At 46.4% G+C, this 12,663-nt stretch overlaps 1 protein-coding gene across 1 annotated transcript in view; it reads right to left on the bottom strand.

The window, feature by feature from the left end:
- Positions 1-12,663, bottom strand: part of CELF6 (CUGBP Elav-like family member 6) — a 31,407-nt gene that overhangs the window by 5,225 nt on the left and 13,519 nt on the right. The window contains 10 exon segments of the mRNA XM_040643025.1: positions 376-519; positions 606-686; positions 943-1,005; positions 1,181-1,330; positions 1,418-1,524; positions 1,526-1,548; positions 1,680-1,699; positions 1,702-1,816; positions 1,982-2,061; positions 2,161-2,289. Coding sequence (XP_040498959.1) covers positions 376-519; positions 606-686; positions 943-1,005; positions 1,181-1,330; positions 1,418-1,524; positions 1,526-1,548; positions 1,680-1,699; positions 1,702-1,816; positions 1,982-2,061; positions 2,161-2,289 — 912 coding nt within the window.

The following is a 12,663-nucleotide window of genomic DNA, read 5'->3' as shown; positions in this document are numbered from 1 at the left end:
AGTGTGTTGGGGGTGGGGAGTGTGCTAGTTGGGGTGTTTCCCTGTCTTTCCCTGGCAGGGGTTGATTCCCTCCCTCTACAGCTGTCATTCTGGTCCTCTAAACTGCAGCTGGGGTTAGAGGGGATCTCTGGCCTCAGATCTATATTCTTCCTGCCCTGCTAGGATCTTAAGCCTGACCTGGCTGAACATCTTCCAGACACCTGACTTTCCCAGGTGAACCTGAAATAGACTTGTTCTAGGGCTGGGCCTGTGAGCCTGCATTGCACCATACCCTCAGTCTCTGAGAGCCATTGACTTATGGACGGACAAGCTTAGGGTCTGCCGTAAATCTCAAAGTTAGGAGTGGGAGAGGCCCATGGATGGGACTCAGCTCACCGAAACATTTGCTCTGGTTGGTGGCTCGGTCCACAAAGACTTTGGCAGAGACAACAGCTCCAAAGGGCAGGAATGTCTGTATGAGTTCTGCATCACCAAACTCCTGAGGCAGGTGATAGATGAAGAGGTTACAGCCTTCCGGGCCTGCAGGAACAGCAGCAGGCTGGTTCAGGGGAGGGACCCTGAGTTGAGCCCCACCAGGCCCTGATCTCCAGCCCCCTGTCTCTCACCTTCTCTTTGCTGCTGGGGCAGGGCTGAAGACTGCTGGGGAAAAGCTGTGCTCACTGGGGCATAGGCCGACGGGTAGGCTGCTGGAGACAGAGGTGGGAGTGGGCAGTGACCCCCCAAAAGCCATCCCCCAAGCACGGCCCCATCTGCCTGGCCACCTTTGACCAATTCGGCCCAGTCCAAGTAACCCTCACCCCTTAGGTCATTCTGGGCCCAGGGGTGGGGGGATGGGAGGGTCGACTCCTCAGAAGAGAGCCTAAACACCCTCGCCCCCCCAAATCTCCCTATTCCTTTCTGGGGCCCTTCAAACCCCCCAGGCCGCGTAGCGCCAAGTGAGACCTGCGTAGTGGTGCATCCCAGCGTAGGCCTGTTGCAGGGGGTCAGCCACGCCGGGGCTCTGGGCTGGGGAGAGAGGGGCGCGAGGCCCACGGTGAAGGCGGGCGGGCAGGGAGGTGGAGCGACGTTGTGAGACGCGGCAGGGAAAGAGGAATCCCTTCCCAAGGCGGTTGCCGCCTCCCCCCCATCCCCCCGCTCCCCACTCCATTTCGGGGAGATCGGGGCGGAGCGGAGGGCCCACCTGGGTAAGGGGAGAGCCCGTTATTGTAGAGAGTGTCAGAGCCCGGCTGTCCGTTGGTCTGGGGAGTCAGGGGGCCGAATCCATTGACCCCGATGGGCGCTGGTAGACCCGGAAGCGAGCCGGGGCCCCCGCCCGGCGGGGAGCTGGCTGCTGGAGGCGGAGGAAGTCGGAGAGTCAGGCCGCAGCCCCGGCTGCGCGGCGGGGTCCCAGCCGCCGCCCCGCCCCTGAGCGCAGTACCGTGGCGGGCAACAGAGCCCGCGGCTACCAGGCTGAAGGCCGCCACGTGCTGCATCTGGGCCGCCACTGCGGCCACCGGCCTAGGCTCTGGCCCTGTGCCGCCGCCAGGCCAGAACCTGGTGCTGCAGGATCTCTTTGGGAGAGGGGAAGAAGGGCGGGTGTGTAGTGACCCAGCCGGCTGGGCAGCTGCCCGTGCTCACGACCTCGAGCGGGCTCCACAGGCCCGTATGCGTTCCCCTGTCCCCAGTGCCCAGGCACCTACCGCGGTGGTGTAGGCTCCGCCACGCCCAGCGGCAGCGGGCCGGTGTGAAGGCGCCCAGCTTGGCCGCCATCTGCCATGCATCCGCGCGCGCGCTGATCGGTGTCCGCCAGTTTGACCACGAGGCTGGACGAGGCGCCCTGGGTAGGGCAGGGGAGGCCGCCGTGACCAGTCCAGACCCCAGCCCTGGCCCTAGGCCAAGCGCTTTGCCCATCAGGCCCTTTGCTGGGGCACCGATCGCACGTGGGGAGAAGCCCGTCCCCACCCCACTGGCCTCACCCTGGGCCCCGGGTGCCCGCCCTCACCGCCATGGTCCGGCTGCCATGCAGACTCTGGATAGCTGCCTGAGCTTCCCCCTGACTCCCGAACTTCACAAAGGCACAGCCTGGGGCAGAATAGAAGGATTGGGTGGCTCAGGCCATAGGGGTCAAAGGGTCATGCGGCCCAGAATGAGGCAGGAAATCCCAGGGTCAGCTCAAGTCACCTTTACTGGTGCCATCAGGGCTCCGCAAGACGGTGCACTCCTCGATATGGCCAAATGGCTGGAACAGGCGCCTGACGTCCTCCTCACCCTGCTGCTTCCCCAGCATCCCCACAAACAGCTTTCGGTCCTCTGGGGACAAATCCAGGAGTGACCTGGAGACCCTAAGTCCTCTTGGACTACCCAGAGTAGCCAGAGGAGCTTAAGAAGGTAGCTGACCACAGTCCAGCTCTGGGAAGAGGTATAGGGAGTGAGAAGGCCCTGGGGCTACAAGGTTGGGTTTCTTTGAGGAGCACGATAATCTACAGACAGATCTGGAGGAAAAGAACTCATACCCAGATCCACCATGAAAACCTGGGTCCCGGGAAAAAACAAGAAAGACTGATTGCTGCTCTTGTGGAAAGTGATTCAGTTGATATCTTTGGTTGGGTACAGCCCTATATGCATCTTTTATATGTTTGAGCTTTCTGTTCTGAAAGTTTGGCAAAGGCAATTTTGGACCATTTTAGCCCGATTCAGGGAGAGGGTCCTTTGTATTCAGACTGGATTAGGAGAAAAGAAGCACACCTTTGCTAGTCAGGCTGATGGCAGTGCCATCAATGCCCCTTCCTGCCCAAATCAAGGAGGGCTCTGGGCCAAAAAACACCACAGAAAACAGTTGTCTCATCATACTGCTTCATTTCCAGATGTTGAGTACTGGAGTGATGAATCTCTAAGCCTAGCAACAAACTCAACTTTGGTGTCCCTCCCAAAGGCCTAAAGAGGGCAGGAAGCTTGGGTTCCTGAGCCTCCAACATTAGCATTCCCCCCCACACACATTTGCTAAGCCCTTGACTCCTTTCCTTAACCCCCACCTTCACCACCTCATTCCCTCACTGAGCTTCCAGGGCCCTCACTGAGCCCTACTGCCTCCTTTCTGCCTTCCCTTGTGTTCCCGCTCTGTTCCCCCGGGTGTTCACACTCCAGAAGGACAAGTTCTACCTGTAGAGTTGGATGGCCACCTGAGAACAAGTTTGATCCCTCCCTGTTTTCCATCTTCCTCTGGAAGTATGTTCCTTGGAGAAAGCTGGAGAGCTGGGGCTAGAAACCAGGGCTTAGCTGCACATCTAGGAAGTCAGGCCTCAGGAGCACTGTCCAGGAACCCAGGTAGAGGGGCCCAGGTCACATGGCTGGCTGTCAAAGCCCTCCTTTCTGCACCTACATACATCTCGGAAATAGGGTGTGGCTTCATGTAGGTAACATAAGTGGGGAGAGAAGGAGCGGGTGAGAATCTGGCTTCAGGCTTCACCTTCAGATCCTGGAGCCCAAGAAAACCCATCCCCGACTCCTTTACTCCTTGACAAGTTTGGCTAGGCTAGTGGGGATCCTTGGATCTTGAGTGCAAGGGAGACAAGGCTGGTGAGGGTCATAGACTGAAGCCTGGGCGGCAAAGAAACGGAAGAACAGACTGCCTGGAGTTAGCAGTGGAGGGATCTTCCAGTAGGGTTATGTGTGTGTCCGTATTTTACCCGGATGGTGTCGGGTTCAGTCTAGGCTGCCTAGGGACCCCAAAGCATCTATCAATGCTACGTCTGTGGAGGGTGGGGGCTGTGGTTAAATGGGACAGGCAGAATATGTTTCAGCAGAATCCTGCCCCCTCTCCAGAGGATTACTGCCCAGTGATCCCAAGGGGGAAGGGATGGGTAATGTACTTGTGGCTGGAATCCTAGAGGAAGTGCCGACCTGATGTGGTGACAGTATAATGGGTGGATGTGCTTCATTTCTGGGAGTGTTAGCCACAGAAGAGTGCTTTTGGACAGATCACTGGTTTCCCAAGCTTTTAAAAAGGCTGTGGAATCTGTTGTTCTAACAAAAATATTAGGATGAAGCTAAAAAATGAGAGACAAAGAGAACCGCTCTGACTGAAACCAGAAAGGTGGGAAGTGGGGGTGGGGCTGAAATTCCTTTTGCTTCATCTTCTCCTAGTACCCCCTAAAACGGGTTGCAAGGAAAGTCCTTTAAAAACCACTGACCTAAAAGATAGTGAATAGGGTTCCACATGGTATAGGAAGAGGGATCAGAGATCACCCTCTTCAGGAAACCAAGAAGATAAAGAAAAAATTGCTTGATCAGTCTGCTAGTGGCTTTGCCTTGACATTGAAAGACAGGCCGCATTTGGTCAGGGAATCAAACGTCAGAAGACTGTGTCATTGTTCTGAGCTATGACACTAAATGTGTCTGTCAGAGGCCCAAGAGGGGCTAGAGAAGATCCTGTGGCCTCCAGAGTCCCAAGGCTTAAAGAGGGCTTCATAATGCCCTAATTAATAGTGCAGCAAGATGATGATGGCACCTAGGGAAGATATCATGCCACAGGGACCAGCATCCAGGTAGCCCTAGGTAGGAAGAGAAATGTCAAGACTGAGGTGGAGCCCCCAAGACAGGAAATAGGATTGTGTGGACAGTGGTCTGATCCTTTATCTGCCCTTCCTCTTGTTGCTCTTTCCCACTGATGGTGGTTAGGTCAAGCTCATGCCACAGACCATGAAATTCCCTGATCCTTCTTTTCCAGTGCCAAGTCAAGAATTTTAATCTCCATGAGAAGTTACTGACCCTATGGTCCTGGACTACTGGGTTATACAGAATTTGAAACTGAAATGAGGCTAGGTTATAGGCTGGGCTCCGTACTGCCTGTTTCACAGGTATTGCCTTGAATGCTGGTATTCCCTTTGCTACTTTGCAGGGAGCTTGATGATGTTTGACAGCAGGATGATCAAGGTCACAATGACCATGAGTTTCAGGTGATCCTGAAATGGTGGGATAAGTTTCTCAGGAGACCTGTCTAAGATAAGTACAGGCTAGACCTCCTAAGGGTAGTCCCTAAATATACAGCCCTGAAGGTGCTAAGAGCTGATCAATTCCCCCAGAGAGAGATGATGATGGGATTTAAGCCCATGTAATTCAGTTTCCTCTAGTTCAAACTCTACCAGTTCGGTAAAGAGAGGATTCTATAAGAGGTGGGTCAGAAATGTCTGAATACAGTCATCCCCTGGAAAGACGGGAATATCAAATAAGGAGGCTCAGCCTTCCCGGACTGGAAGGAATTGGACATAGTTGGATAGAAGCACATTTGAATGGTATAACTGCACTCTCCTTTAGTCAACTAATGTGTATGCGTTGCCCTTCTACCAAATGCTTTTTGAACCCAAACCAAGTCGTTTGAGCCCCAGAGGCCCAGCTCCATAAAGCTGCCTTGTGCAGCTAGCTGGTCATATAGGTTAGGGATTCTAATGCAGCAAATGATGGCATTGAGAGCCCAGAGTCAGAGTCAGTCCATTCCTTCTTCCTCAGGAAAGGCACCAAGATGCTGCTTGAGGAAGGAGGCTCTGCCTCAAGTCGGCCCAAAGGAATTCCTGAAGGGCCCGAGTTTCTAGCTTCTAGGCCTTTCACACTCATTCACCTTCCAGTTGGTGGGATGTCATGATTGTAGGGACAGTGTAGGAATGAGGTTTCTGCATTGGGGTACCAACCTTCAAATACATCCTAAAAATACTCATCCGCCTTTCAGTCCAAATACCAACCCAGGGGATCCTGCTGGTGGCAGCATATGGAGCAAAGCATCTTTCCCCTGATGTTCTTAGTAATGACTCCAACATAAGGAGCCAAGGAAGCCTGGGAAAGTCAGTGAGGAAATATCCAGGGCAAACAGTCTTCTGGCCTGATCTGGTAAGCAACAAGAAGAGCTTTAATTCCAAAAAACAAACAAACAAACAAAAACAAACAAAAAAACCCAAAACCTCTTAGAAATAATAAATCCAGCAAAGCTGCAGAATACAAAACCAACAAACAAAATTGCTTGTGTTTCTATACACTAGCAAGGAACAATCCGAAAAGGAAATTAAGAAAGCAGTTCCAGGGGGCCTGGGTGGCTCACTCAGTTAAGTGTCTGCCTTCGGCTCAGGTCATGATCCCAGGGTCCTGGGATCGAGTGCCACATCGGGCTCCCTGCTCTGCAGGGAGCCTGCTTCTCCCTCCTTTGCCTCTCTCTCTCTCTGCCTCTCATGAATAAATAAATAAATCTTTAAGGAAAAAAAGAAAAGAAAGCAGTTCCACTTATAATAGCATCAAAAAGAATAAAATACTTAGGAATAAGCTTAAACAAGGGGGCAAAAGACGGATATCCTGAAAACTATAAAACACTGATGAAAGAAATTAAAGACACAAATGGAAGACATCTTGTGTTCATGGATTGAAAGACTTAACATTGTTAGGTATCACTACTACCCAAAGAAATCTACAGATTTAATGCAATTTCTATTAAAATCCCAATGGCATTTTTTCAGAAATAGAGAAATCCATCCTAAAATTCATATGGAATCTCAAGAAACCATTGTCAAGACAATCTTGAAAAAGAAGAAAATTGAAGATCTCACACTTTCTGATTTCAATACTTACTACAAAGCTACAGTAATCAAGCAGTGTGACCCTGGCAGAAAGACACGCAGACCAATGGAATAGAATAGAGAGGCCAGAAATAAGCCCTTACATATATGGTCAAATGATTTTTGACAAGAGTGCCAGTCTTTTCAACAAATGGTGCTGAGAAAAGTGGATGCAGAAGAATGAAATTGGACCCTTACTTTGCACAATATACAAAAATTAACAAAATGGGGGCGCCTGGGTGGCACAGCGGTTAAGTGTCTGCCTTCGGCTCAGGGTGTGATCCTGGCGTTCTGGGATCGAGCCCCACATCAGGCTCCTCCGCTAGGAGCCTGCTTCTTCCTCTCCCACTCCCCCTGCTTGTGTTCCCTCTCTCGCTGGCTGTCTCTATCTCTGTCAAATAAATAAATAAAATCTTTAAAAAAAAAAATTAACAAAATGAATCAAAGACCTAAACATGAGTGCTGAAACTATAAAACTCTTAGAAGAAAACAGGAGAAAAACTTCATGACCTTGCATTTGGCAGTGATTTCTTAGATGTGACACCAAACTCACAGGCAACAAAAGTAAAAATAGATAAATTGAACTACATCAAAATGTAAAACTTCCTTGCATCAAAGGACACACTCAGAATGAAAAGACAACCTACAGAATGGGAGAAAATATTTGCCAATCATGTATCTGATAAGGGAGTAATATCCAGAATAAAGAGCTCCTACAACTCAAACAAACAAACAAAAAAAACCCCAAATAATCCCATTAAAAAGTGAGCAAAGGGCTTAAATAAGCATTTCTCCAAGAAAGGTATACAAATGACCAGGAAGCATATGCAAAGATGCTCAACATTACTAATCATTAAGGAAGTATAAATTAAAACCACCATGTAATATCACTTTATACCTATCAGGATGACTGTTGAAGAAGGAGAAAAAGAAGACGAGAGGAAGGAAAAGGAGGAGGAGGAGATGGAGGCGGAGGAGGAGGGGAAGAAGAAGAAGGAGGAGGAGAAGGAGGAGAAAGAGAAGAAGAAGGAGAAGAAAAAGTAGAAGGAGGAGGGAAGAAGGAGGACAAGGAGATGATGGAAGAGAAGGGGAAGAAAAAGAAGGAGTAGAAGGAGGAGGAGAAGTTGAAGGAAAAGAAGAAGAAAATAGCAAGTGTTGGAAAGAATGTGGAGAAATTGAAACCTTTGTGCACTGCTGGTGGGAATGTCCAGCCACTATGGAAAACAGTATGACAGCTCCCTCCAAAATTAAAAACAGGATTATCATATGATCTAGCAATACCAGTTCTGGGTATTATAATCAAAAGAATTGAGAGCAGAGCCTCAAAGAGATATTTGTACACTCATGTCGCAGTAGCATTATTCACAATAGTTAAAACGTGGTTGCAACTCTAATGTCTTTCAACCAATGAATGGATAAACAAAATGTGGTACATACAATCAATGGGATATTATTCAGCCTTTAAAAGGCAGGAAAATCTGACACATGCTACAACATGGATGAACCTTGAGGACATCATGCTAAGTGAAATCAGCCAGTGACAAAAAGATGTATGATTTCACTTACATGCGGTATCTAGAGAAGTCAAATTCATAGAAAATAAAGTAGAATGATGGTTACCAGGGGCTGGTGGGGGAAAAGGGTTTATTTAATGGGTACAGATTTTGAGCTTCGTAAGAGGACGAAATTCTGGAGATAGGTTGCACAACACTAAATATACTTAACGCTACTGAACTGTACACTTAAAAATGGTAAAGGTGATAAAGTTTATGTTATGCCTATTTTACTATAATTTTTAAAAATGAAGGAGGCTTTAAGGAGGGCTGAAAAATAAGTACATAGACCAAGGAAGAACAGAGACTCTATTGTCCCTTCATCCTGATCCAGAAGAACCAGGAAGTACGGAAGAAAGGTAGACCAAGTCTGAGATTCCAGGTTCCCCTGAGAGAAAAGAATCTCAGCCTCTAGATTTCATTTTCCGTTTGCAGGCTGTAGACCTGTACCTGAAGGGCTTGTTAGAGGATTATCCATTGCCATGACCTAAAAGCGTTAACAATCATCTTTGGGTAATCTGCTCTGAGTCAAGCTGAAGGAAAGCACCTCCCTTTACCTTCGGAGGTAGAATTAATTTCAGGAAGTGAAACCTTAACTTGAGTAGTCCTAAGCAGTACTGTGAAACTTACCCAGTCAGTTCTTCACTGGAAGAATACTTTTTAGAATTAAGTAAATATAAGGATCGAAGACAGATATGAGTGTCGACGGACCAGCAGAACAGTTGTAGCTAAGATCCATGTCTGATTTAGGTCAGCGAATATGCCCCACTATTATGAAATTCTGACAATTCTAGCTCAAAATTTAACTTTAACTCAAAGTTTAGTTGTTCAACACTGAATGAAGTAGAATCCCGGAATTTGGAAAACATGGCTCACCTAGTTCGATAATTAGATATATTTATTATTATTCAAAATCCGGGCTGATATTTAAACGAAACCATGTAAATTCAGTTAGAAATTACCTGAACAATTAATTATAGGATGGTGATAGGAGGGAGGGTTGATGTGATAACAGATAATTGGTCTCTTCAGTTAAGCCCAACTTCAAGATTAAAAAAGAGATGCCTCACTTCACAGAATATTTTTTAAGTTTAATAAAACTAAAGTGGAAAGAGTGCATGGGTTGATTACTTAACCAATATCTGTACCTCAGGCACCCTGGAAACATAAATATGTGCTCGGTAAAAAAATACCAGCAAAGTTGGAGAATAGAACAAGGGGAGCAATGGCTATTGTGATTTATGAATTTATTAATTTTATGTTATGAAATTTGAAAGAGAGGAAAAATATACAGGAGTTTCAGTGATTTTGAAAATTTTGCCTCAGGACTAAAAAATACTTTTCCTGGTACCTACAACTAAACTTATTTTTTGTGCTTCCATAGTAGAGATCATGCAAGTTAGGAAAAATCAACCACAGCCTCCATGCTGAACAGCAAGTAAAATGGACTTATTTAGTGACCACTGTCTGAAGGATTTGGGGATCCCTAGCTCTGACCTCATATAATTTGATGTTAACATTTTGAATTACACGACCCTTGAATTTTTATCCAGGCAAACAGTTTAATGTTTACATGCAAATAAATCCAAATGCTGAGGAGAAAAGTTTCTGGCACTATGTTGGTTTGACGTAGAAATGGGTGCCTTTACTATAATTGGGATATTATTTTCTTTTGGAAAACGAGGTGCATTTTCCTTTAAGAATACTGCTCAATCCCACGGAATGTAAAATATAGGCATGGCGTGTAGAGGACATGAACAGCATGAAACTTAGCTGCAGAATTTATGGGAACATAAGTGAGATCATGAAAAGGCTGCTATAACATAGTCCATGAAGACGCGGATGCACATCTAACACTCTGAGTATCATTAAGGTTGCAGAGGATGCCACGGGAGAGGAGGACCCAGCACCTTCTATCAGGCAGATCCTGTTGTGTTGCTACTATTATTGCATTGTAAGCGTTGAATGTACGAGTGTTACCAACAACTTCTCAAAGTAATACAACATACAGCGTGTTTAAAACATAGGTTATTCCAACCCTAAACCTCATGTCTACTGATTAAAAATAAGAGAAAAACTACTCTGTTGCACTGGCATCAAAATTCAAGAGAGAGAATGTACAGTAACTATTGTCATTAAAAAGCTCACGTGTGCACAATAGATTCCTCCTCTGTGCAGATGGGAAGAAATGGAAGTCCTTGGGCCAAAGAAGCATAACTGATAAGTTTGGTTAAGTTCTTGCGGCGCTGGTCAGCTTTTAAAAGTGTAATCAGTTGCCAACATTTAATTTAATTAAATTATAAATTGTAATTAAATCATGACAGTCTCATCCATTTAAAGTTACCTCGTTGGCTCCTGTAGTATTTGAGTTGGAGATCCCTGTTTTATGGGGGGCAAGGGGAATCTAATAATCCCTTCCAGAAGAAAATGGTGGAATCTTGGAAGATTCTACTGTTTGCCTTGATACCCTTTAGATTATGTCTGCATTGATACCAGTATTCTTAAAAGATAGAGGAATCAGTATTAATCAACTGTAAACTAAGGGATTTAATTTCAGGAATAATAAAAACACATGCAAGCTTATAGGCTTAAATATACTAGGACAGGTGTGACCATTGAATCTGAAGGTTTGTTGAATGTTTGGGATCATAGAGATAAGACTTGACTAGGGCAAGCTGTTCCATACTGGTGTCAAATGTTACATTTCAAAAAGCAAAATTCAATACCATTTTAAAAGCTGAGTTTCTAAAGCATTAGTTTGTGTTAAAATTCAGCAGAGGGGCGCCTGGGTGGCTCAGTCGTTAAGCGTCTGCCTTCAGCTCAGGGCATGATCCTGGAGTTCTGGAATCGAGCCCCATGTCAGGCTCTTCCGCTGGGAGCCTGCTTCTTCCTCTCCCACTCCCCCTGCTTGTGTTCCCTCTCTCGCTGGCTGTCTCTCTCTGTCAAATAAATAAATAAAATCTTTTTAAAAAATAAAATAAAATAAAATTCAGCAGAAAGCTGAACTCACTTTAGAAGAAATATATAACATTGAAGAAAAGGAGCACATTTTGATTAGTAACAAGATTATCTAACACAGATCGGTTGGTAGTTAAATACTTATAAATTGTAAAGGCCAACTGTTTTTGCAAGACTTATTACATATGCCTCCTCTCTCCTGAAAATGTGGCAGGGAACATTTGGTGACTCTGAGTGGGAGCAGGAAAGAATTGAGAGATCTGGTCATCGAAACCTGCAAGAAGGATTATTCATGGATGCCTTTGCAGTATATACTCATTAAGAGCCATCACTTGTCAAGAAATATCTGTGCAACACATAAATACTCAAATTATGAATCGTACTGCCAGGCAGACCTCTTTTCAACTAGATTTCCTTTTCCTGCTCTCTTGAGCTGCTCTGAATGTGAACAGGTGTCTATAAGTGAGCTGCCGCAGGTACAGAATTTGTCAATGACCTGACACCTGAAAACTCTGTGCAAAAAAGGGGGGGGGAATGATAAAACTCATAATGTGGCATCAGTGGCTGATGCCACTGCATGGGACCCAGATGATGAGGACATATGAACTATGCCAAGCAGAAGCATCATCGGAGGCCTCCTTTGTACAGCTGCCCTCACCCCAACAAGATATGCTGGACTCCAAACAGCAAGAGTGCCCCCAGCACAGTGGACTTAGTTCCTGAACCAGATCCAAGTTGCATCATGTTCTGAACTCTGTGCATGCATTTTCCTTTGCCTAAGCTCATGCTCCCCCTCCCCTCCTTTCTCTTTGACTCCTTGTTCATCTTTGAGATCTCAGCTTGAGTATTACTACCTCGGGGAGTCCATTTTGACCTCCCAGAATAAGATAGGTGCTCCCTTGGTATTGTGCCCACGATCCCTCCAGGACTTGAAAAGCATTGATCACACTGAATAGTAACCCCTTGTTTACTATCACCTCACAGCTCCAGAGTTCAATGAGGCCAGATGCCAGGTCGGCTTTGCTCACATCTCTATTCCTAATGTGGAGTAAGTTACCCAGAAGATGTTGGTTGGATGGTTGAATAAACTACAGCTCAACCTGTCTGCTTCTTAGCTCATTCAGGTACTCTAAACTGGCCTCTGAGCTGTGGGAGTAGTTAATGTTTGTGGACAAGGCTTAGAAGATGGCCAACAATGGCCAGTAACGGACCTGATGCCTAACAGAGCTTCCCAAAAAAGCAGATATTCTTGGGATGAGTGAACCAGAGGTTCTGTATGAAGGCTGGAACTTCTCAAAAACCTGTCTGGAAAGAATGAGGTGGAAAAGGAGGATACCTGTGTGAAGGGGAGGAGGAAACTTGGAAATATCTCTTCAAGGCAAAGTAGAAGTGATAACATCTTGACCTCAAATTGAGAATCAGAAACCAGAGGTCAGATAATCTAAAAAGATAAAGGAAGGATTTCATGGAGGAAAGAACTCCATGATGGACCCATGAAGCTACCAGAACCCCTTGAGGGTATAGACAGTGAGCATGAAGTCTGAGAGGATGTGCAGAATTAGTAGGAGTTAATAAAG

The sequence above is a fragment of the Ursus maritimus genome, unplaced genomic scaffold (genome assembly GCF_017311325.1).
Source record: "Ursus maritimus isolate PB19 unplaced genomic scaffold, ASM1731132v1 scaffold_27, whole genome shotgun sequence".
Classification (NCBI taxonomy): Eukaryota; Metazoa; Chordata; class Mammalia; order Carnivora; family Ursidae; genus Ursus; species Ursus maritimus.
The sequence above is the reverse complement of the archived record's forward strand: the minus strand, read 5'-3'. Positions and strand labels throughout refer to the sequence as shown.